We start from the raw sequence: 20316 nt of genomic DNA on the forward strand, positions 1-20316 counted from the left end.
CTCAAACAGAGCTGAGGGGAATACATTAACTATATTTGTTCCCAACTCCAAAACAGTAAACGCGGTCAGTTCTGAGTGTGACTGCACAATCTTATGTATAGTGGACAATGATATAAATGTAGCAATATAGACACGTGCACTTCTCCCCACAACAACATATATTTTTGCATGAACTCTTTGCATTGTCCTTTTTGTCACTTGCATCCCTGTAGCATAAACATTATGAACAAAGGTCTTGTGATTCTGAGGTACAGTAGCCTATCTTCAAATGTTTGTTCATGTTCAGTCTGATCAAGCACATAAAAGCCCAACATGAAAACTACTGACTTATACATCACAGTTGCCACAGTAACATATTGTATCACCAATAACAGAAACCATTTGCAAACTATATGATACATTTTGACAACTTGCAGCTGACAGAAAGATTTCTTTTCACTGTCTTTAGGGACGTTTGCTCAACATTTTCTCTGTTTGAACAGGCCAGAATTATATCCAGTTATTCTGGTTTTTTAAAGTGAATAACAACATGGCAGGTTAATGAACGCACAGAATGTTCCAGTAAAACTGTGAAAAGAATGTTTTATCTTGATGTCTTTGGAGAAAAAAAAGAAAGAAAAAATACTCACATTGAATGGAAAAGTTTCCGAGCTCCTCTACCCTGCATGTAAGGTGTGTTTATGAAAAACAAAGAAAAAATGCAACCCAACCTGAACCATAAAGCACAGGTGTGACACAAAAGGAAAGATCTGATGGTTCAAAAACAGTGAGCATATATAGAAGTTGTATGTTACAATTCAAGACATGTCCCCTAAAACATAATTATACATTTATTAATGGATGAAATCATAGTGGCTGAAGTCAGTATCCCCACTATTACCAGCGGTTGCTATGTTGAAAATCTTAAAAACAACCTAGTTTTCTTGGTGTGGTTTGCTTTCACTGTGGAAAATATAAAAGGGGTGGAAAACCTTTTTTTTCTCCTTTCTTTTTTTCCCAGATCTTGTAGACCAACTTTTGTTTGATGTTTGAAATTATCTCATCACACAACCTCTCATACTTTCCTGTGGATGTATTTAATAGTGGTTCTTCCATAGACACAGACGCTCCTACAGTGATTTTTCCTCATCTGTTCTTCAATCTGAGGAGTTTCCATGTTTTTGTGTAATTTTTCAATGGTTCATTTGAATGATTCCTTCCATGTTGTGTGAAATTATATTAGACATCTTGGGATGTACACAAACTTGGAAATGACCACAATACATACGCATCTTCAGTTGTGGCGCATAAGACAATCACCAACAGCACATAACAAAACAAAACAAAACAAGGAAAATAGTTTGACATTTAGAAGATTTATATATAACAAAAATACACTATTCACACATACAGTAACACCGTCACATAGGACTCAGCAAGTAAGTCGGTCGAGGGCAGAAGTGGCCATAGAGTTTATGTGTTCAAATCCCATACTCTTCAATTATGTTTTGAAAGCCAACATGCAGAGTACAGAGTGAAAATGCAGAAGGACTCTCTGGCTCAATGTGTTCAGCACACGGCTGAACATATTGTGTTCAGCACACGGCTGAACACATGTTCTGAATGTGTTTTCAAGCCAAGTATGTTTTGAAAGCCAATGTTCCAGGGACAATATTGAAAAGCTCTTGGCGAACATTATGGTGGATGTTCTTAACCACTTAAGCCCTATATACTTTATTGTACGACAAATAGCGAAAATAGTCGAGCTCCCCCCCGCCCCACCAATTCCATCACACCTGCACAATGGATGATGAGATCCAAAACTGACTCAAACAAGCCTCAACATATAATAATTTGGTTGTCTAAGGTGAAGCTTTCCAGAACAGCAACCTCAGTATACCTCAGTATACACCCCAAAGTGAGTGTATACTCCTGGGAATGCTTTTTACAACTGTGTGGAACCCCGTCTCTCCTGTGTTCCAGCCCTCATCACACAACACAAACACCATGTTGGACCATTTCCGCTTATTTTCAGCCAATCTGCCAGGCTTTTTCCCTGAAAGAAAACGATCCCATTCCCCCTCGGACACACGTCAAATTAAGCAAATTTACAGCTTAGTAATGCATCTCCACATTACTGTATGGGTGGAGCATGGACCATCTACAGCCATCATCTCAGAAGTCTGGAGGCCTTCCATATGAGATCCCTCTGAGAAGATCCTCAGCATCACTTGGGAGGACAGAGCGCCTCACACAGGTGCTGGAAGTTCTGTAACGGACTGGCAGTTGCAGTGTACAGTAGAGTCTATGAATTCGCCTCCCATGCGCGTCAATGACGCCTGACTGGCGCGTGGACTGAGCCAATCGTGGCTTCATCAAGGAACTTAAATTAAGGAAAGGACACCAACGTCATTTTCTTAAGCGAAATAATTTCAGTATGCATACTAGATAGTCTGCATAGTATGCATAGCGTACATACTACATAGTATGCATACTACATAGTATGCATGTTATGTAGTATGCATACTACATAGGACTACTATAATACTACTATGCATACTTTATAGTATGCATAGTGCATACTATGTAGTACTATTTTGTATGCATACCAAATAGTTTGCATGCTACTGTATGTAGTAGTTAACCCCTCAGACCCCTTCTGACTCCTTCTGACCCCTTCTGACCTCTCTCACAGCACTTTGTGACAGGGATGTCAGGCCCCATCACAAAGTGTTATACCGTATATAATTTATAGGTAGTATATAATTTATAGGTAGTATAATTTGACAGATAATTAGATAGATAGATAGATAGATAGATAGATTGGTTCTCAAGATATGTCAACTACAGATGTACAGTACATACATACATACAGAGATTTCGTGCATGTACTGTAAGAAAGCATCAAAATAAGTTTAACTATTTGAACCCATACATTGGCTGTTTTAAAATAGCAGATCTACTATGTATATATATATATATATATATATATATATATATATATATATATATATATATATATAAAACTTAATCACTTTAACCCAATGCACTAGAACAGCTGCATAGATAAATAGCCACATACAGAGAAGCTGCATGTTCCTATGGCCCTGCCTTCAATAAGGTCTCGTTAATGTTAAATTGGCTGAATGTGCGTCCAATTCTTTCTTTCCTCAGGGGTGTCTCAGCAGCAACAGCTGCTACCAATGGCCTTTTTCACACTGCCCTCTTTTTTAACCGTGTGACCAAGGTCTTTCCAAAATAAGCCCTTCAACATGCAAAAATAGATAAATGGACGTCTATTGCAAAGGGCAACGATGAAGAGAGGAGAGATGGACTAACTGTAGTGCAGAGAGAGAAAAAAACATCTTCTAACATTGAGAACCAAATAGTCATTTATCAAAATAAACAGCACAGCTGCACTAGCTCTTTTTTTTTTACATGTTATGATCAGTGTGATTGGTTAATTTCTTGGTGGGGACTTTCTTTGTCGCGTGTTTCCTAGTAGTTCCTTTATGGCTGTTACGGAAGACTTGGGCGATAAGCAGGCAATGAGGTTGGGACAGTCAAATTTCCATAAATCATTCCAGTGAACACAATCTCTTCAGGTTCGTCTGTACAATATCTAGACCCAGCCGCACCTGCTTCTCGTCTTGCCCACACACCCCCATGCCTGCTCCCCTTGTGAACTTAATAAAAGCTGCCATTAAGGAGAGCTTCATCTGTTTGGTTCCTAATCTGCCTCATAGGCATCATGTGACCACATGTGCAGTGCACACACCTGTCGTGTGTGTTCCTAGCCATGATTGTTCCCTCTCTTGCTGCCTTATAACCATCCCAACCCGTCACTCAACCTGTTTTTGGCATATCAACCCAGGGCACATCACGCCTGCACATACCAGACACAAAATTGCACGCACGTATCACACACACAAACAGTATGATGTAAACTCTTCAATGGTATCAATACACTTATACGCTGACATATGTGAAATCAAGGTGTTTTAAAAAAAAACAGCAACATTGAAACAGGCCTACGTTTTGTTCAGTTTGTGTTTATTTCATTGAGTGAAAAGCTCAATTTTTGCATAAGACATGCACAAACAAAAGATTAACATAAATATATAGCACAATGAAGACGAACAGCACTGTATCCAAGTGGAAATATGCAATATTAATAGCATGAACAGTAGTGCTGAGGGCAGCAAATTCAAGTAGAAGACTTTACTTTTTCAACTGCTTCGTCTACTTTTCATACAAAATCTCAAAGTCTCATTTGCCTCCTTGTAATGGTTGTGAATCTTGCCAAATTGACTGCGAACTGGTGATGGCTTATAGTCCGAAAGTGCAATATGTTTCACAGAGGCTAAAACATTGCTCTGTTTATACACTACACTGTAGCAGTCCGCTGCTTTCAGATCACACTTTGTTAGCAGGGGATATACATCTTAGTTTATTTCCCTCCTACTCTTTTTTAGACCATCCCTTTTTTCCCTCTCTTAATTAAAACAGTAAAACGATCTGTCGTTTCGGGCAGCAGCCTATGCAGGATTTGGAGGTCGTTTCCGTCTGGTTTTTGTGTAATATAATTTTCATGTTTATTCTCTTTTTTTCCTGGTAGATTATATACAGGATGCCAGCTGGCTGACAGATGGTGATGCCTTTACCCGTGTTTTTTTTTATTTATTTAAAGAAACATCACAAGGAGGAGGAGGAGGTGGAGGAAGGACGGGAACAGCTGTAGACTGGGGCAAAGACAGACAGACAGACAGACAGACAGAACCAGCATGCTGGCCACTGGGTGGGGTGAAGGACCCAGAGCACATGGATTAAGTGAAAAAAGAAACAACCAGAAACAAAAATAAAAGTGCCCTGTTAACATTGAAAAAAGGAGACACAGGGAGTTATCTGTACTGGTGGTAACAGTGGCAGACCTGTAAAGTCTAATTTATAGTTTGTTGTACGGCCGCGTCGCTCGCCGGAAACAACAGACTTTCAAGTGAAAAAATAAAAATAAAAAGTTTTACGACCAAGTACAAATTAGGCTCAGCTGAACGGGGTCCCAGTCCTGATCTCAGGCAAGACCATACTGTAATGGTTCGGATCCCCCACCCTCCCCACTCCTCCAACAAATATTGTTGATTCCCTCTATGTTTTGCTTCAAATTCCGGGACTGAACCCATTGGATGAACCCTTCTCTGTAAGAAATCCCTAACGGAACGAAGCAGAGGAGAGCTGCACAATGTAATGAAAAGGCTCTCAGTAGCCAGAGCAGCTCCTCAGGTCTGGGCTGTTACAGTAGCCATTTATCTGTCTCTTTCTCAGGGGTTGGAGAGCAGGCAGACACACAACGTCAAACCCCTTCAGTAGTACCACTGAGACACACACACACACACACACACCACCTGACCAATGTGACCTCATGCCCTGCTGCGTCTATTTGGGGATAGTCAACCTGGGTCAGCCAGTAGCACCTCTCTCTAACCACACCTGTCCTCAGGCTAAAGCACTATCAAGCAGTATCATTAGAATAATTATAGTTTCTTTATTTTCAACTTTTTACAAATCCTGCTATTTTACACACACACACACACACACACACACGCACGCACGCACGCACGCACGCACGCACGCACGCACGCACGCACGCACGCACGCACACACATAAACGGGTTTCAAGTGCACAGCGACTCCCAGCCCAACATCCATGTCAATTTATAAAGAAACAAAACAAATAAAGTGATGCACTGCCTTGCAATCGAGTCCGGGGAGACACTTCAGTCTGTGAACGAGGCATGCCCACAGCAAAGTAAATATATATAAACCAAGGATTCCAATTAATTAAAAACAAAATGCACACGCAAAAATCACATACAGACAAAAATGAATAAAACAAGTTGTTAAATAAATCAGAAACATCTGTGAAGAAATGCAAATCAGTGTGTTTTAGTATGAGCTTTAAATATTGTCTGCAAAATAGTTTTTTTGATGCAAAAGTATCAAAGTAAAAAAAAAAAGAAAAGAATCTCCGGTGCCATTGCTACGGTATATGAACAGGGTCCTAACTTGTTTTTGCTAACTTCTTCCAGAATAACAGACGGAACAATTAGGATTTTAAATTAAAAAGATACAAATACAATTCCAAGCACACAAGCAAACTATGGTGAGGCTATTTCAATTTTTTACTTTTTTATTATTCATTTCTCCTTTTTATGGTTTTCTTTTTAAAGGAAGCTGTTCATCAAAGAGCATTTTGTTCATATAGTTATTTTTTTACAGAGGAAAATACTGTACAACCTTTTTTTTCTTATTATTCTCAAAACAATATCTGGAGAATCATCATCTAACACACATTATTTCCCTATTATGAAGATCCAAAGCCAAGTTCAGGACATAATTCATAATTAGGCCTACAATGTCCGTCCACACCTCTGTTTTACACATTTGGTGAATAGAAATCAGAAAGGTGGCTTTGACAGGTTGGTAATTTAGTTTCTACATTATCTGAGCATTGCCATGATCTTGTTGAGAATTGATTTATAATCACAGTTCATATTAGTGTTTCTTGACAGGTCGCCATATTTTCAGCACGCCTCCCCCCCTTTTTTTGCATTTTTTTATACCGTCCAATGACAGAAGCAAATAAAAACCAGTCTTTAAATAAACCACAGAACAACAGTTCTTTGTCACACTAACATCTATTTGTGCATCAAAGCAAAACAAAAAAAGTGAAATAAAACATCTTAAAGCAAAATTCCCTGTTAAAAGATATATGTCATATTTCTTCCGAAGGTAAAAATGAACCTAAAAAGTGCAATAACACCCTAAAAATGTCTCATTGGAAGGTCACATAAATATTAAATAAAAACCGTTAAGCCTAATTTATATTCCATAGTATGATGGCGTCTCTTGCCGACAAGAATTGATTTTCAGTTCAGCTCTTCAAATCGGTTCTTGTCATCAAGTGATGGTGTCATGCGACGGAGCATAAATTCATCTTTACAATAGGAGGAGCTCAACCACAGCCAGAGTGAATGGAAAACAAAAACAATGTTTTTGGGTCTGTACATTTTCAAACACATCACAAGCTCCCTGACGCTATCATCCCACGTCGCATCTGAATGAGTCGTCCTGTCTGCCGGTCCATTTGACCCCCCCCACTTGGTCATCAGTCATGACCTCGCCCTCTTACAAATCGATATGCATCTCACTTAACAACACAACATGGAACGAAAACGGTCAATGCAATGATGCAAAACGGTAACAAAAATATATTTTTTTAATATATGATCCGTGTATCTATAGTCATCGTCACCGTCAGCTAATAGAAAAGTGCACTATCCATACACAAAACTTGATTCCTCAACAGGGGTGGGCGGGGGAAAGAGAGGGGGGGGGGGTTGAAATTACATTGGGGGAGAGCTTGGTTTTTGGTGCTAGTTGAACAGGTTCTAGCAGAATGTCAGAGAGGACTGCTTACACTGATAGCTTGCTCATGAGGTGCGAGTAGATGCCCCATCTGCAGCTGAGACTGACCGCGCAGTCACTGGTCAATTCTACATTTCATTGAGAACATAACAATAAATACCTTGCAAAACGTTGGAGAGAGATGGGCACAGGCTAAAGCAAAATGCTAACCCTTTGCTCTCAAATGTGTAGTAATAATAATAATAATAATAATAATATTACAGAAAAATGATCAAATGTTTGAACACATTCTCTTTCATAATTTCTCCTTAGTGATCCATGTCCCTTTTTATACCAGGGCCCCACAGTTCATATTGACTGGACCAGCTATTTCCTTTTGTATATCAACATCCTCACACACACACACACGCACGCACGCACGCACACACGCACACACACACACACACTTACATATATAATTATATAGAGATATTTTGTTTTTCTTTTTGTTTTCTTTTTTCCACACAAAAAAAGTGAAAACAAAAATAAAATAAATTAAGTCAAACATGCACGCACACAAAAAGACTGATGTGTAGTAAAATGTTTACATTGCTGCCCCGTGTGTAAAAGAGGGCCTAATTCTTTGTGTCTCCGTTAATTTTTTTTAATGCATAATTGAATTAATAATGTTGGTCATCTTGTAAACATCATAATAAATCATTTTGGGCCGTCATTTCTCCGGGTTTTTTTTTGTCATATGAAGTGTCTATGAACATGATAAATGAGGCCGCTTTATTTTCTGTTTGTTCCTAGTACACAGGGTTCATCTTCAGTTCCTACAAGTCTGTATTATTATTATTTTTTCATGGGTCATCAGCCTCTGCCTTTTCCAGTTGGGAAGCGTCAGTGTGGTTAACGGAAGCATCGAAACTCTCGCCATTGTCCTTTTCGCCATCAGGCTCAGGCATCGAATCTTCATATGAGTCAGTGTTGAGGTCCTCCTCTGCCTCTTCCTCCTCCTCCTCCTCCTCCTCCTCCTCCGGGTTCGCCTCCTCTTCTGGCGACATGTCATCTTCGGCGTCGCCAGACGTGCCTGTGGTGTCATCCTGCGGTGCCGACAGCCCCGGTGGGGATGTGGGGTTTGGACCAGGGGCCATAGCCATAGTTGAGTTGTGGTGCATCTTCTTGCTGAGGTCCAGTGAGTCACTGAGGCCCAGGCCGATTGCATTCTTCAGGAAGAACAGGGAGCTGCTGTTTTCTGTGCCCAGGTTGAGAGAGCTGTCTAGGCTGAGTGAAGACGATGGGTATGGGTGGGTATACTCAGAGTGCATGCTGACCGGCGGGTAGAGCATGGAAGGAGCATTGGTGTGGTGGTTGTGGTTGTGGCTGATTCCATGCAGGCCAACGGGAGAGGGAAGACCCAGAGAAGCCGGGGGAATCGCTGACATGGCGCCACCGAGATGGTGCGCCACTTCTTGGTGGGGGGACACGGATGGCAGCTCTCCTCGCTCCTGTTTCTCGTGCTTGCGCTTGTGGGAGTCCATCTGGGACATGCCCACCACAGTGTGCTTGCACTCTGGGAAGGTGCAGTGGAAGTGCGAGCACTTGAGCTTGTACTTGCAGTCGGCAACCTCGCAGTCCAGGCTGGAGCTGAACTGACAGAAGCCGGCGGCGCTGATCACGTCCTGTTTGCCATGGTGCTTGCGGTGGGCCGTCACCTTGGTACTGTCGGTGCAGCGGAAGCCGCAGCGGAGGCAGTGGAAGTGGGTGCTGTTGCCAGAGAACTGGCAGTCAGGGAAGTTGCAGCTCAGCGAGGACTTGAAGCGCTTGAAGTCGTCCAGCACGAGGTTGTCCACACGGTCGTGGTGCTGCGCGTGCTTGTACATGTGGGTGCGGCCGCAGAACTTGTAGCCACAGTTCTCACGCGTGCAGTGGTAGTGGGTGACCTTCAGGGAGAACTGGCAGCTAGGGTCCTTGCAGTCCTCGTACAGGTCGTATCGGCGGAAACCCTCCAGCATCATGCCCTCGTCCAGCATCTTGCGAGACGAGGCCGTCTTGCGGCGTTTGCCGAAGGGCGACATGTCCTCTATGATCCAGAAGCGTTTCTTGGCGCCAGCTGCCGTGGGGATGGAGATGGTATTGCCTAAAATAGGGAACAAATAAAAAGGAAGCACGTCAGACAAACATGACTGATCAGAGCACAGTGCAAACTCTAACTACAACAAGCAGTTGCCTCCTTACTCAGCCAGAAGTGGCTAATGGCTGAGTAAGCAGTGAGATTCTTAATTCCCACAAAGATTAAAGGAGTGGGAAAATGACAGATTTGCTTCGCTGCTAAAAGGAACATGACACTTTTACAGGGTGTCTACCGCCTCCAAACGGAGGCGGGGCTGTTGGTCTTAACTGCCCACTCTTATCTCCATGTTGTTTTTTACGAGGGGTGCCCACCTTCTCCAGCACCCCTGGGGTCACTGCTAATGATGTGATCCCTGTTCTGCATGACAGGAAGCAGTAGGCCTCGATAAAACTTGAGGCGTGATTAAAATAAGAGGCCGGTGATGCAGTCTTTGTTAATGGAGGCTAAACAAGGCCAAGGCTTTGGGACTACAGGTGCTGGAATTTACGGCACTGACTCCAAAGCCTAGTAAATTCCAATAAAGTGGAATGCTACCTTATAGTGAGACGAACGCATACATGATGTAATTACATAAAATTTGCTCTGTGACATGTTGTCCTGTGTTACTGTACCCACCACAGGTAAGCATGCACTTTTCCTAGATTTGTTTCCCAAGAGGTGTTTTCAGTTTTTGCATGCTTGGAAGTCTTTGGCTTTCCATATAATATTTGTCATAGAATATTGGATAAGACAGTAGAATAAAGTACTGGACTCAGATTGAGAATGACAGGGTGCAGTGTTGGATTTGCACCGGGGATAAGTACCTGCAGCATCCTGTACTATAGGGACGTCATTTTTAACCGGAGACGGAGTGGCAATGATGGGGCTGAAAGCTGGTGTGTTGGTTGGCATGACAACACTCCGAGTGGCTCCCAGAGAGGCGCTGAGCAGAGAGTATGACAGACAGGATGGAGAAAGGAGGTACGGGAGTGAGGGAAGAGGAGGTCGGAGAAGAGCGGGAGAGAGAGATGGGGCCTGGGACTGATGGAGGCCAGGATGAGAGGCAAGAATAGAAGTAGGAAGTGGTGGTGGTGGTGGTGGAGGTGGAGGAGGTAGAGGAGGAGGTGCGTTTTGGGGAGCGCTAGTGTCAGCAGGGGTGGAAGAAGCAGAAGAAGTGGTGACGGGGTAGCCTTGTCCTGGAGAGACAGGTTGACCAGGGAAAGGTGGAGGAGGACAGACATGGGAGGGGAGACACAAAACACAAAGGATCCAATCATACACACAGGGATGGGAAGTAAAAAGAGGGGGAAAGATAAGAGAATGATACAAAATGAAGCCCAATCAAGACAAGTAACCCAAACAACCAGCCAAAGCAACAATGATGAGAGTAGTGGATTTTATTAGCAACAAATGGAGAAATGTGAAAAATCAAATAAATGATGAATTTTGAGAAAAAAAGAAGTGTGTCTGTTCAATAGGTTTAAGAAATAGGACCTTTGTTTAACACTCTAAAGTGTTTAAAGAAGTCGTAAAGCTGAATGTCATCGTTTCATCACAGTTTCACACAGTACAGGATTATGGGGTGAAAGAATTTTTGAATTTTGCAGTGCAATAACTCAAATCACCAAGCAGATTGAGATGTATTTTCCACATACGTGTACATAAGAATAAAGGAATATGGCATTGTTGTGACATCCAACCATTTTAAACTAAATTCCATGACTGCAGAATATAGCCTATGAGATAACACGTCTGGACGGACGTAACAATCACTGGAAATATTTCACCATGGATTATGACGTATGAAAAATGCATCTATTCAACTTTGTTTTTTTGTAATAGTAATCAATAGTGTCACACAAAAGTAGCTAAAATAGCTGATCTACAAGCTTGCAATGCGTCACCATGCGACAGGTTGTGAGCTGAACTAGATCGCCTATTTTCACTTTTTGTTTTTTGTACTTAGAAAGTGAAAGTAGTTAACAAGAGTTGATTAACAAAATGATTAACAAGAGTTGTGACTAAATAATAACTACATTTTTTTTTCTTTCTGAAAAGTAATGTTTTGGACATAGTGACATACAGGTTTCCACCCGACAGCGACAATTTAATAGCATTCCACAAACACACAAAAAAAATAGACCATATATCGCTTATATTTGTGAACTAACCTGCAGGGGATCCTTCGTTCACAGGGGTGCTGGTGCAGCTGCGGTCCTGGTTGGAGGACTCAGAGGACAGGCCCAGGGGGCTGCCTCCCCCCATGTAGTCCATGTAGTCATCCGTTTCATCCATGAGGTTGGAGTAGCCTGAGGTCATGCTGTGGGGGCCGCCCAGGGGTCCTCCTGATGCCATGCCGGACATGTGCATCTCATCTCCCCTCTGGCCATGGGGCATCACCTGGGAGGCATAAGGGGGCACAGTGTGTTTAGTATGGGCAAAGCCAGATACACTATACTGTAGATTGTACTAATATATAGTATATCTAATAGTAATATTAATGTAATCATCATCATCATTTCATAATAATAAGGAATAGATATGAATTGTCATTTCAATTTCATGTATAGTATATCATTTGATTGCAAACTAAAGGTAGCTGGTAAAACTAGTAGCTTGATTTAAATTAATTGAACTGCTTTTTGTGTTTACATTACATCCACACAGAACGCAGATATTACCTAGCGATAAAGAGACAGAATTATTGTCAGACATTAAGTCCATTTCTTACCTAGATTTTCAATAAAAGCATCAACCTGTATCCATTATCAAATTAATAGTTTGATGTGAAATATTCACAACGCATTTTCTGATCGTTTATTCGTCACGTAAGGAGCTTTAGATATTTGAAAACTGTAACACATACAGACTGATTGATTGATTGATTGATGACTTTATTTATTTATCAAAAATAAGATTGAGGTTTTACCCTCATTTGCAATGCTGTCGAGATTACAAAAAGTGCAACAATTAAAGGTAGGGTTAAGTTAAAGCACTATATTCTGATAGTAATCATTGCTATAGAGTGTTTGTTCAGTAACAGGGGTCTCCATGTCTCTTCAGCTCTTTAATAAACAGAAAATACATTTTCAGGTGGGTTGCCAATTTCATTTAATCAGGGGAGAGTACCCATTTATCAGCTTCAATTTTATAGTGTTCTGGTTTCAATTTTGTCTGCTCATTTCTTTGTGTCATCACTTCCAATTTCACTTGTTTATCCTGTATCCTGTATCCTCCTGGGATTTGTATCCCAACCCGAAAATGCATTTTCTGTTGACTAAAGAGCTGGAGAGACCCCTGTACTGAACAAACACATACTAGCAATGATTAAAATATAGTGCCATTTAACACTTATTTTAACAACAACAACAACAACAACAAAATCACTTACCCTACCTTTAAAACACATTTAAAACACATATAAGACTGTGAATATGACAAGGATTGTTGGAAGGAAAGTTAAACATGAGTGCTGAACTTGATCGAAATGAAATTTGTTGTTTTGAGTCCCGCACTTGCAAAATAGTAAGCATGCAATGTGTCTTTTTGAATATTGATCAATGAATATCGTGTTCTTTTTCCCAGAGTAAATAGTAAATGGATATACAGTATTTTGGAACGAATAACCGTCGTATGATTTAAGTCACCATCAAAATGACTAATGAAGTGTTTCCTAGCAGGCACGCAAACAACATTTCTTCACACAACACCAACCTTTCCTAAGAGCTTGTCTTACAGTATGTGAAATGTTCAAAATGGAACAAATAGAACAAGAAATACCACATGTGCACACCTCTCTTCTGCATACTGTACATACCACAGAGCTTAACAATAAAAAAGAAACCTTCATCAAAGCCATTTCAGGTTTCATTTGTCGTTGACTGCTGTGACAGGCTATGACAGGTATTTTCTTTTACTTTACAAACTGCCAACCATGGTGCTCGTTATTCTTATTTATAACACGTGACTCGCAGAACAGGAAGCATGGTGAAAAATGAAGAATCTACTAACTTTAATGTCTGTCACATTTGTCATGGGTGTGCAAGGAACTCGGCCTTTTCTTGCTGATGTACAATGAACAAATTAACCACGATACCGCGATGTGTGTCAAATAGCGAAAACAGACAATCTACAAGCTCACAACGCAGTTGAATGTTCTTCTATTTTTTACAGAATGTTCTTACATTTTTGCTGAATGCTTGCCTATTATGACATTCCCAGAATAGGGATACTAGGGTTCATACAGTTAAGACCCAATCTAAGTGCTCCCTTTTTAAATGGGCATGACACTGATTGAATGCATCACGGTACTCTACCTGGGATGGAACTCTGTCAAAGTTTTTCCCCAGCATCCGCCTCATGTGTTTGCGAGCATGTGATGTCATCTGGTGCTTGAGCAGGAAGGAGAACTGACAACCGTCACGGATGCAGTGGAAATGGCTGTTCACTTGGTTATACTTGCAGCCTACAGAAAGAAGCAGAGGGTACACCGGTAAACAACTCACACTTAACCTGCAAACTTGGCTGCACAGCCTTCTTTCTGATCTGAACTGTGACGTACTGTATGTGAAAGCAGCCGAACTCAGTTAGTGACAGTGTGACAAAGTGTGATGAGATCAAAATCAAAAGGAAATGCTTTTAGATGTTTTACGTCGTGATGCCACTCTGACATGTTGACAAGGCCAGGGACAAAAGAGGGATCGCATTTCAAAGTGTTTCGGAGTGTTACACGTAGGAGGAATATTAGATCACTCCAGTGTCACACTGAGCAAGTCTGGGCTTCAGTGGACTAAACCTGTGGAGCTCTTTTATTACTCTGACATGCTTTATTCAATTAGGAATTTACATAAATAAATTCTCATATTCCGTGGGCCAATAATGCACACACCCCTGCAAACCAAAGTAAATATACAATTATTCCCATATTAAATTCATTTTTCAGAATCTCTCCATTGTCGCCCCTTCCTTTTGTTCTTCTACAGTGGCATTGTCTGTTTCATATTCTTCTGTTCTTTTCCTCCTGTTTTTAAACCGCTCTGGCTCTAATTGCTTTATGATTTTAAATTAAATGAATGTTCCTTTTTGTGCCTGTTAATCAAATACCATTATATAAAAGCAGGCAGAAATAATTGAAAGAGTAGTATGCTGGGCAGGTGCTAGCATGTCAGTAACCATGACACCCAGTGAAGGGCACAACACGTCTGTGTCATCAAATAGCTTTTGTACACACAATGTTTTAAACACGCAAAGTTGAGCAAATAACAGTAACCCCCGCAACATGGAGGGCCCTTTGTGAGACAGGAACCAGGTAACATCATCGCCTGTGTTCAGTTTAATGTTGCTGCCATGGATACTGGTATAACCCATCAATTCTTTATGACTCGAGTGCTAGCAGTGGTAATCCCTTCAGCCACCCCCCCCCCCCCACCCCAACCCAAACAATACAGCCAGGCAGATCAGGCTGGAGACAAAAAACAGCTGTTTAGGCCCCGCGTTTTTGTTTGCTGTGTGTGTGTGTGTGTGTGTGTGTGTGTGTGTGTGTGTGTGTGTGTGTGTGTGTGTGTGTGTGTGTGTGTGTGTGTGTGTGTGTGTGTGTGTGTGTGTGTGTGTGTGTGTGTGTGTGCGTGTGCATGTGCGTGTGTGCGAGTGTGCGTATGCGTGTGTGTCCATGTGCGTGTGTGACTGTGTGCGTGCCCTGAAAAGCTTGTGTAACTAGCTGAAAGGAAAAAAAGGAGATCACTTTTAATTTGTGTGTGATGGCAATGGAGGCTGTGAGGTGCAGCTTCACAACAGGCTAAGCCAGACAAGCCAGGTAATTAACAAACACAAACCTAATTGCTCATTTCAGGAAGGGGCAAAAGGAAGACGAAAACAGCCTAGATATGATGGCCCTTCTTTTTTTACATTATTGTTCATTATAGCACATAGGCAAGAAAACCGGTGGGACTTCATGGCACAGACTGCAAGGTGCATACATACTGTACTGCTCACAACAAAAGGTGCATGAGCCAGGCTTGTTTCATGCCATGTGAATTGCTCTGATAGCGTGACATTGCATTTGCCAACACCGGGAGCATCTCCCTCTCTCCCTCTGTAAACATAGAGAGAAGATCCACCACAAAATCAATCTACATCTCTCTTGATTTCACACCCTTAGCCCATATATCTCCCAATTGGCAAAACATTATCAAAAGCTGGAGAAATGTGTGTGTGTGTGTGTGTGTGTGTGTGTGTGTGTGTGTGTGTGTGTGTGTGTGTGTGTGTGTGTGTGTGTGTGTGTGTGTGTGTGTGTGTGTGTGTGCGCGTGTGTGTGTGTGCGCGTGTGTGTATAGGAAGGCAGGTGAGGCAGGGTACCAATAAAGGAAAAAAGTGACAGAGATAAGTGGGGAAAAACAGGGTGACCAAGACAACTCATAGTATGAAAACCACTTTGTCTGCGGTGCTTACCAGGCCTGCCACACTCCTCCCTCTTGGTGAAATATCTAAAGCCGTTGGCGGCACGGCGCTCTGCCTTTTCGTGCTTCTTGACGTGCCAGGGCAGTTTGGTGGTGATGTTGGTGACAAAGTAGCAGCCTGGCCTCAGACAGTGGTAGTGGCCCCTCATTCTGAACTCGCAGTGCTGGAGCGGGACAAGACAAGACAAAGAGTTTCAAACAAACAAATCATTCAAATGCATTTAACCACTTTCAAACCTGGCGTCCGTGTTTTGGGGACGTCATTATAGGCAAACATTTTCAGAAAAACATTTTCAAAAAGGTAGCGTATCTACAAGCTCACAACATGTTGAGATGAGATCAGCTATTTTCATGTAACGCCGTTGTATGACTAAGTATAAAATATGGCTTAAGTAGTTAAACGGTTGAATATTGGGTGTGTAATCTGGTTGCAGAGATCACAAAGAAATAGAGATCTGCACTCCAAAATACTAGATTTTTACATTTTGGATTTGTTTTCTTCCCATTTTAGAATTTTTCCCATACATAAATATACAAACAATATACAATAGAAACCCATAGTTAAATGATTGAAGGTTGATAGATGTGGCAAGTCGGGATGTGATTGATATCTGATCATTATGTTAAAAGTTTACATTACTACTGCATCGTGAACATAAAAAAATTACAAAATAAACATTTGAATGCCTTCCAAATCCTTCCTTTATGCACATTTGGGGAGGGTCCCGTATATCTAAGCAGGCCAATTCTTTATTATTTAGTCTAGACTCAGCTCTTTTCCCATGAACCCCTCCTTTTTTAACATGTCTGTACACTGCCATCTGTTTGCGGGCCCTGACTCCCAGAGGAGTGGGCCAAATAAGATCCGCTCAGTTCAGGAGGTGGGTAGGCTAGAGGAGGAGGAGGAGGAGGAGGATAGAGGGGCTCTTTTTGTGAGAGGGGTGATTTTCGACACATTAATGAATTCATTTAAATGGTTTTCCAAATACGGGCTCACGAGAGCAGGCGGGGGGCTGCCATTTAGGTTTCATTTGCGAAGCATTCCCCTGATTTTTGCCCTATTCCAGACAGCCTTGTTTACTGTGCGGGTGACAATGATTTATTGGGTAATATCAGCTAAATTGGCCTTTTCTGAGAGGAGAATGCGGCAGTCAAAATGACATCATTGACATATAAACAGGCATTACGGGGGTGAGTCGACTGTCTTCTTCAGCGGAGATGGAAGACGGCAGGAAGCGATTGTGAAAGCCTTGAGTCAAATAACCTCAAATACAGGTCTAATAGATAGCATACTTCATGCTTAGAAAAACTCTGCGATATGACAGTTTGGTGATTCAGCTCCAAGCCCACAGAGCCTGAGGCTCAAGTTATCAGCCATAGCCCACCTGGTTAGGACAGAGACACTGGAGAGAGTAGTAGGCAAACTGGTCACGGACATTGACCAGGTTGTTGTTGGGGTTGATGTGGTCCAGGCAGTGGGATTCGGCCTTGCCAGCTGTCTTACACACATACTTGCAGTTCCCAAACAAGCAGTGGAAGTGGAACTTGTTGCAGTACTTGCAGTCAGTGGCCAAACAGGGATCACTGGAAGCACACAATGAAAAATTTAGATTTGGTAAAATTAGAAAAAGAACAATAACGACAATGGCACACCACCATGCAATAGACATGGATGTCTCTCTTACTTTTCCTGGAACTGCAGGAAGCCAGGTTTGACCTGTGGCTTGGCATTCTCCAGAGAGGTGGTGGCCAGGGGGGAGTTGGCCGGCAGGTTGGGCATGGAGGCGGGCATGTGAGGGATGCTGCCCGTCAGCTGTTTCCAGGCCAGCAAGGAGGGAGGAGGGGAACCGTAACCACCAGTGGAGGTGAGGTTGGCCATGTCCATGGAGGGGTTGCTGGCCATGGAGACTGGGGCAGCAGGCTGGAGGAGAGCTCCGTCGCTTCTAGACTCCTTGGCTTCGCCAAAGGGATGCTCCTCCGTCTTCACTTTGGATCGGATGTGAAAGCTAGGAAAACGCAATGATACTTTAGGCTAGAGTCTTTTATTCCTGCACGGAATCAGAAATGACTTCTTATGACAGTAAAACGCTGCAATGCTAGCTGTACAGGAATAGTAGCTGTAGCTGTACAGGATTTTGTCTTAGTAACGTTGGTGTGAATGTATTGTATGAAAACTCATTTGGTAATAACACTCTTAATGTATTTCACATTTTGTGCAATCAGGACAGTGCAGGAATTCAATTTCCGTTTCATCAATAAAGCCAAAAGCTGGACTGTGCTCTAGAGTGCTATAATTAGCCATTGCTGGTAATCGAGCTATGAGACAAACTGTTGCTTCTCACTTAGCATGTTTGATGGCTCCATCCACAGTGCTGAAGAGCGCCCCACAGTCCTCCACCAAACAATGGAAATGCACTTTGTGCAGAAAATCACACTGAGACTCGCAGTAGTCCTCTGTGTCAAACCTTAACAGAGAGGTAGAAACATGGAAATGCTGTAAATAAAATACATCTCATACTCAGATAAATAATGAATACCAAGAGGGCGCTTGGGTGAAAATCCACTTATGTGTCAGCAAACCCTTGCAGGAGCAAGTCATTCTACTTAAATTCCCCTAACGCAATACAAGATTCTCTTCATTTTGTGGGGCTTTTCAATGACAAAGAATAGCATTTACTCAACCAGATCTTTTAGGCATACCGCTTCCAATTTCAGCAGTGCAAGTAATTGTGTCTTTTTTTTGTCTTTTTTTTTCACTGAAATAACTACACTACTGTCAGTGTGATAAGTGAATGAAAGCCTAGCAGTGAGTAAAAAGATCCTTCCAGTTGTTTTTCAGTACCTGCGCAAGTATGTCCGCCATATCTCAGAGGGCTTGTCTGGCCTCTTCATGACACGGCACATATACTGCTGTGCCTCCGAGGCAGCAGATCCCTGGCCGGCCTCCAGCTCTGACTTCAGGTTCATGGCGTTGAACAGGGCAGGGTTCACCTGTGACATCTGGAGAAACACAAAGCATAGAAAACCAACAGCTGAGCACAGGTTAGGCTAGACACACACACCCAAAGGCACATGTCAGTGCCTGCGTTACCACACACACACACACACACACACACACACACACACACAATGACTTGGCAAAGTAAAAAAGCTCAGCCGCATTTGACAAACATCCGGGCTTTTGCCTTGAGCACAGGCCAAGAGCACGTGCCATTGTGCCAAGCATCCTCAGAGGGCAATTGAGTGCTGCGCCATCTCAGAACGGGACCCCCAACAGACAGCTGACATTACAACGAAAGCTGTAGGACGGAGGTTCAACAACTGCCTTGTGGAAAGCAACTACGCTTGTCAAAGGCAATGAGAGATTGGTGTAGGAGGAGGCTTAGCCAGTTAGCCATCCAGAGGGGGAAAAAATAGAGGCTGATCTGTCTTTAAATCATCAAGGTAATGGAAACCACCCGGCACATTTGTATCAGTCAAAGAAGATGTATGATTAAAACAATGTCCACTTTAATCTTCACAAAAACACACACGCTCAAAGATCCCTACGCTAACATTTACCCGTGATAAAAAATGAGGGTGATGGCTTCCTCTTTTTTTTCTCTGCTGACTTTTTAATCAAATAATTTACAAACTCCATAAATAAATACAGAGCGAGCCCAGGGAAGAAAAAGGAGAAAGGAGGATAAAAAAAATGGACGGCAAGTTCAAAACAGCTCATCAAAAAACAAACATCTCTATATATCTGGCATGGCACCCGGCTCCTGCTTCATTATATTAATTTGTGAGAGGTGCTGTGAAAATTACACTGTATGAAAAATGGCTGGAAAATTTAAATGATACAAACTCATCTTATTAGCGGTGAAACATTAAAAAACAAACAGGCCCCTCCGCGTCCCGCTAATTTGTCTTGGGATGAAAAGCGTTTGATGGATGGATCTTACCTTATTCATAAGCGAGGATAAAAGAGATGTATTCCCCGGTACAGGGTGTCCGTTTGATTCATTACTGGAACAAGGAAAATGAACAATGTTTAGTCAAGATTTGCATGAGAACAGTAAATATTACTATTTATCACGGAAGGTGTGCATATATAATGAAGAAGAAAAATGCTGGCTTCTCAAGAAATGAGATCTGCTGTAAGTTAGAGGGAAGATTGGAGTTGAGATTTAGGTAAACATCCCTCTCATACAGAAATTGAGAAATATGTTGATGGGGATCATAAATTGATATGTACATTTATCTAACTGTAATGGGTTTGACAAAGCAATGCAGATAAGCTGCCAAAATGGTCCTTTAATATACAAATAATCCATTAAGGTTTCTTAATTACTGTATTCCTTTATGTATTTTTACTTAAGT

General features: G+C 42.0%; 1 protein-coding gene across 5 annotated transcripts in view; it reads right to left on the reverse strand.

Moving 5' to 3' along the window:
• Positions 1-4021: 4021 nt before the first annotated feature.
• casz1 (castor zinc finger 1) overlaps positions 4022-20316 on the reverse strand; it is a 204386-nt gene continuing 188091 nt past the window's right edge. For 3 of the 5 annotated variants that reach the window (XM_084069636.1, XM_084069637.1, XM_084069635.1), the window contains 10 exons: positions 19899-19962; positions 18797-18954; positions 18297-18419; positions 17640-17960; positions 17340-17538; positions 15947-16118; positions 13816-13964; positions 11671-11899; positions 10324-10695; positions 4022-9526 (listed from right to left, as the gene is read on the reverse strand). In XM_084069636.1, coding sequence (XP_083925762.1) covers positions 8247-9526; positions 10324-10695; positions 11671-11899; positions 13816-13964; positions 15947-16118; positions 17340-17538; positions 17640-17960; positions 18297-18419; positions 18797-18954; positions 19899-19962 — 3067 coding nt within the window. In that variant the 3' untranslated portion in view covers positions 4022-8246. The remainder of the gene's footprint in view (positions 9527-10323; positions 10696-11670; positions 11900-13815; positions 13965-15946; positions 16119-17339; positions 17539-17639; positions 17961-18296; positions 18420-18796; positions 18955-19898; positions 19963-20316) is intronic. The other 2 variants (XM_084069638.1, XM_084069639.1) reach the window with 1 other exon arrangement.

Source organism: Gymnoscopelus microlampas (genome assembly GCF_963454915.1).
Source record: "Gymnoscopelus microlampas genome assembly, chromosome: 10".
Classification (NCBI taxonomy): Eukaryota; Metazoa; Chordata; class Actinopteri; order Myctophiformes; family Myctophidae; genus Gymnoscopelus; species Gymnoscopelus microlampas.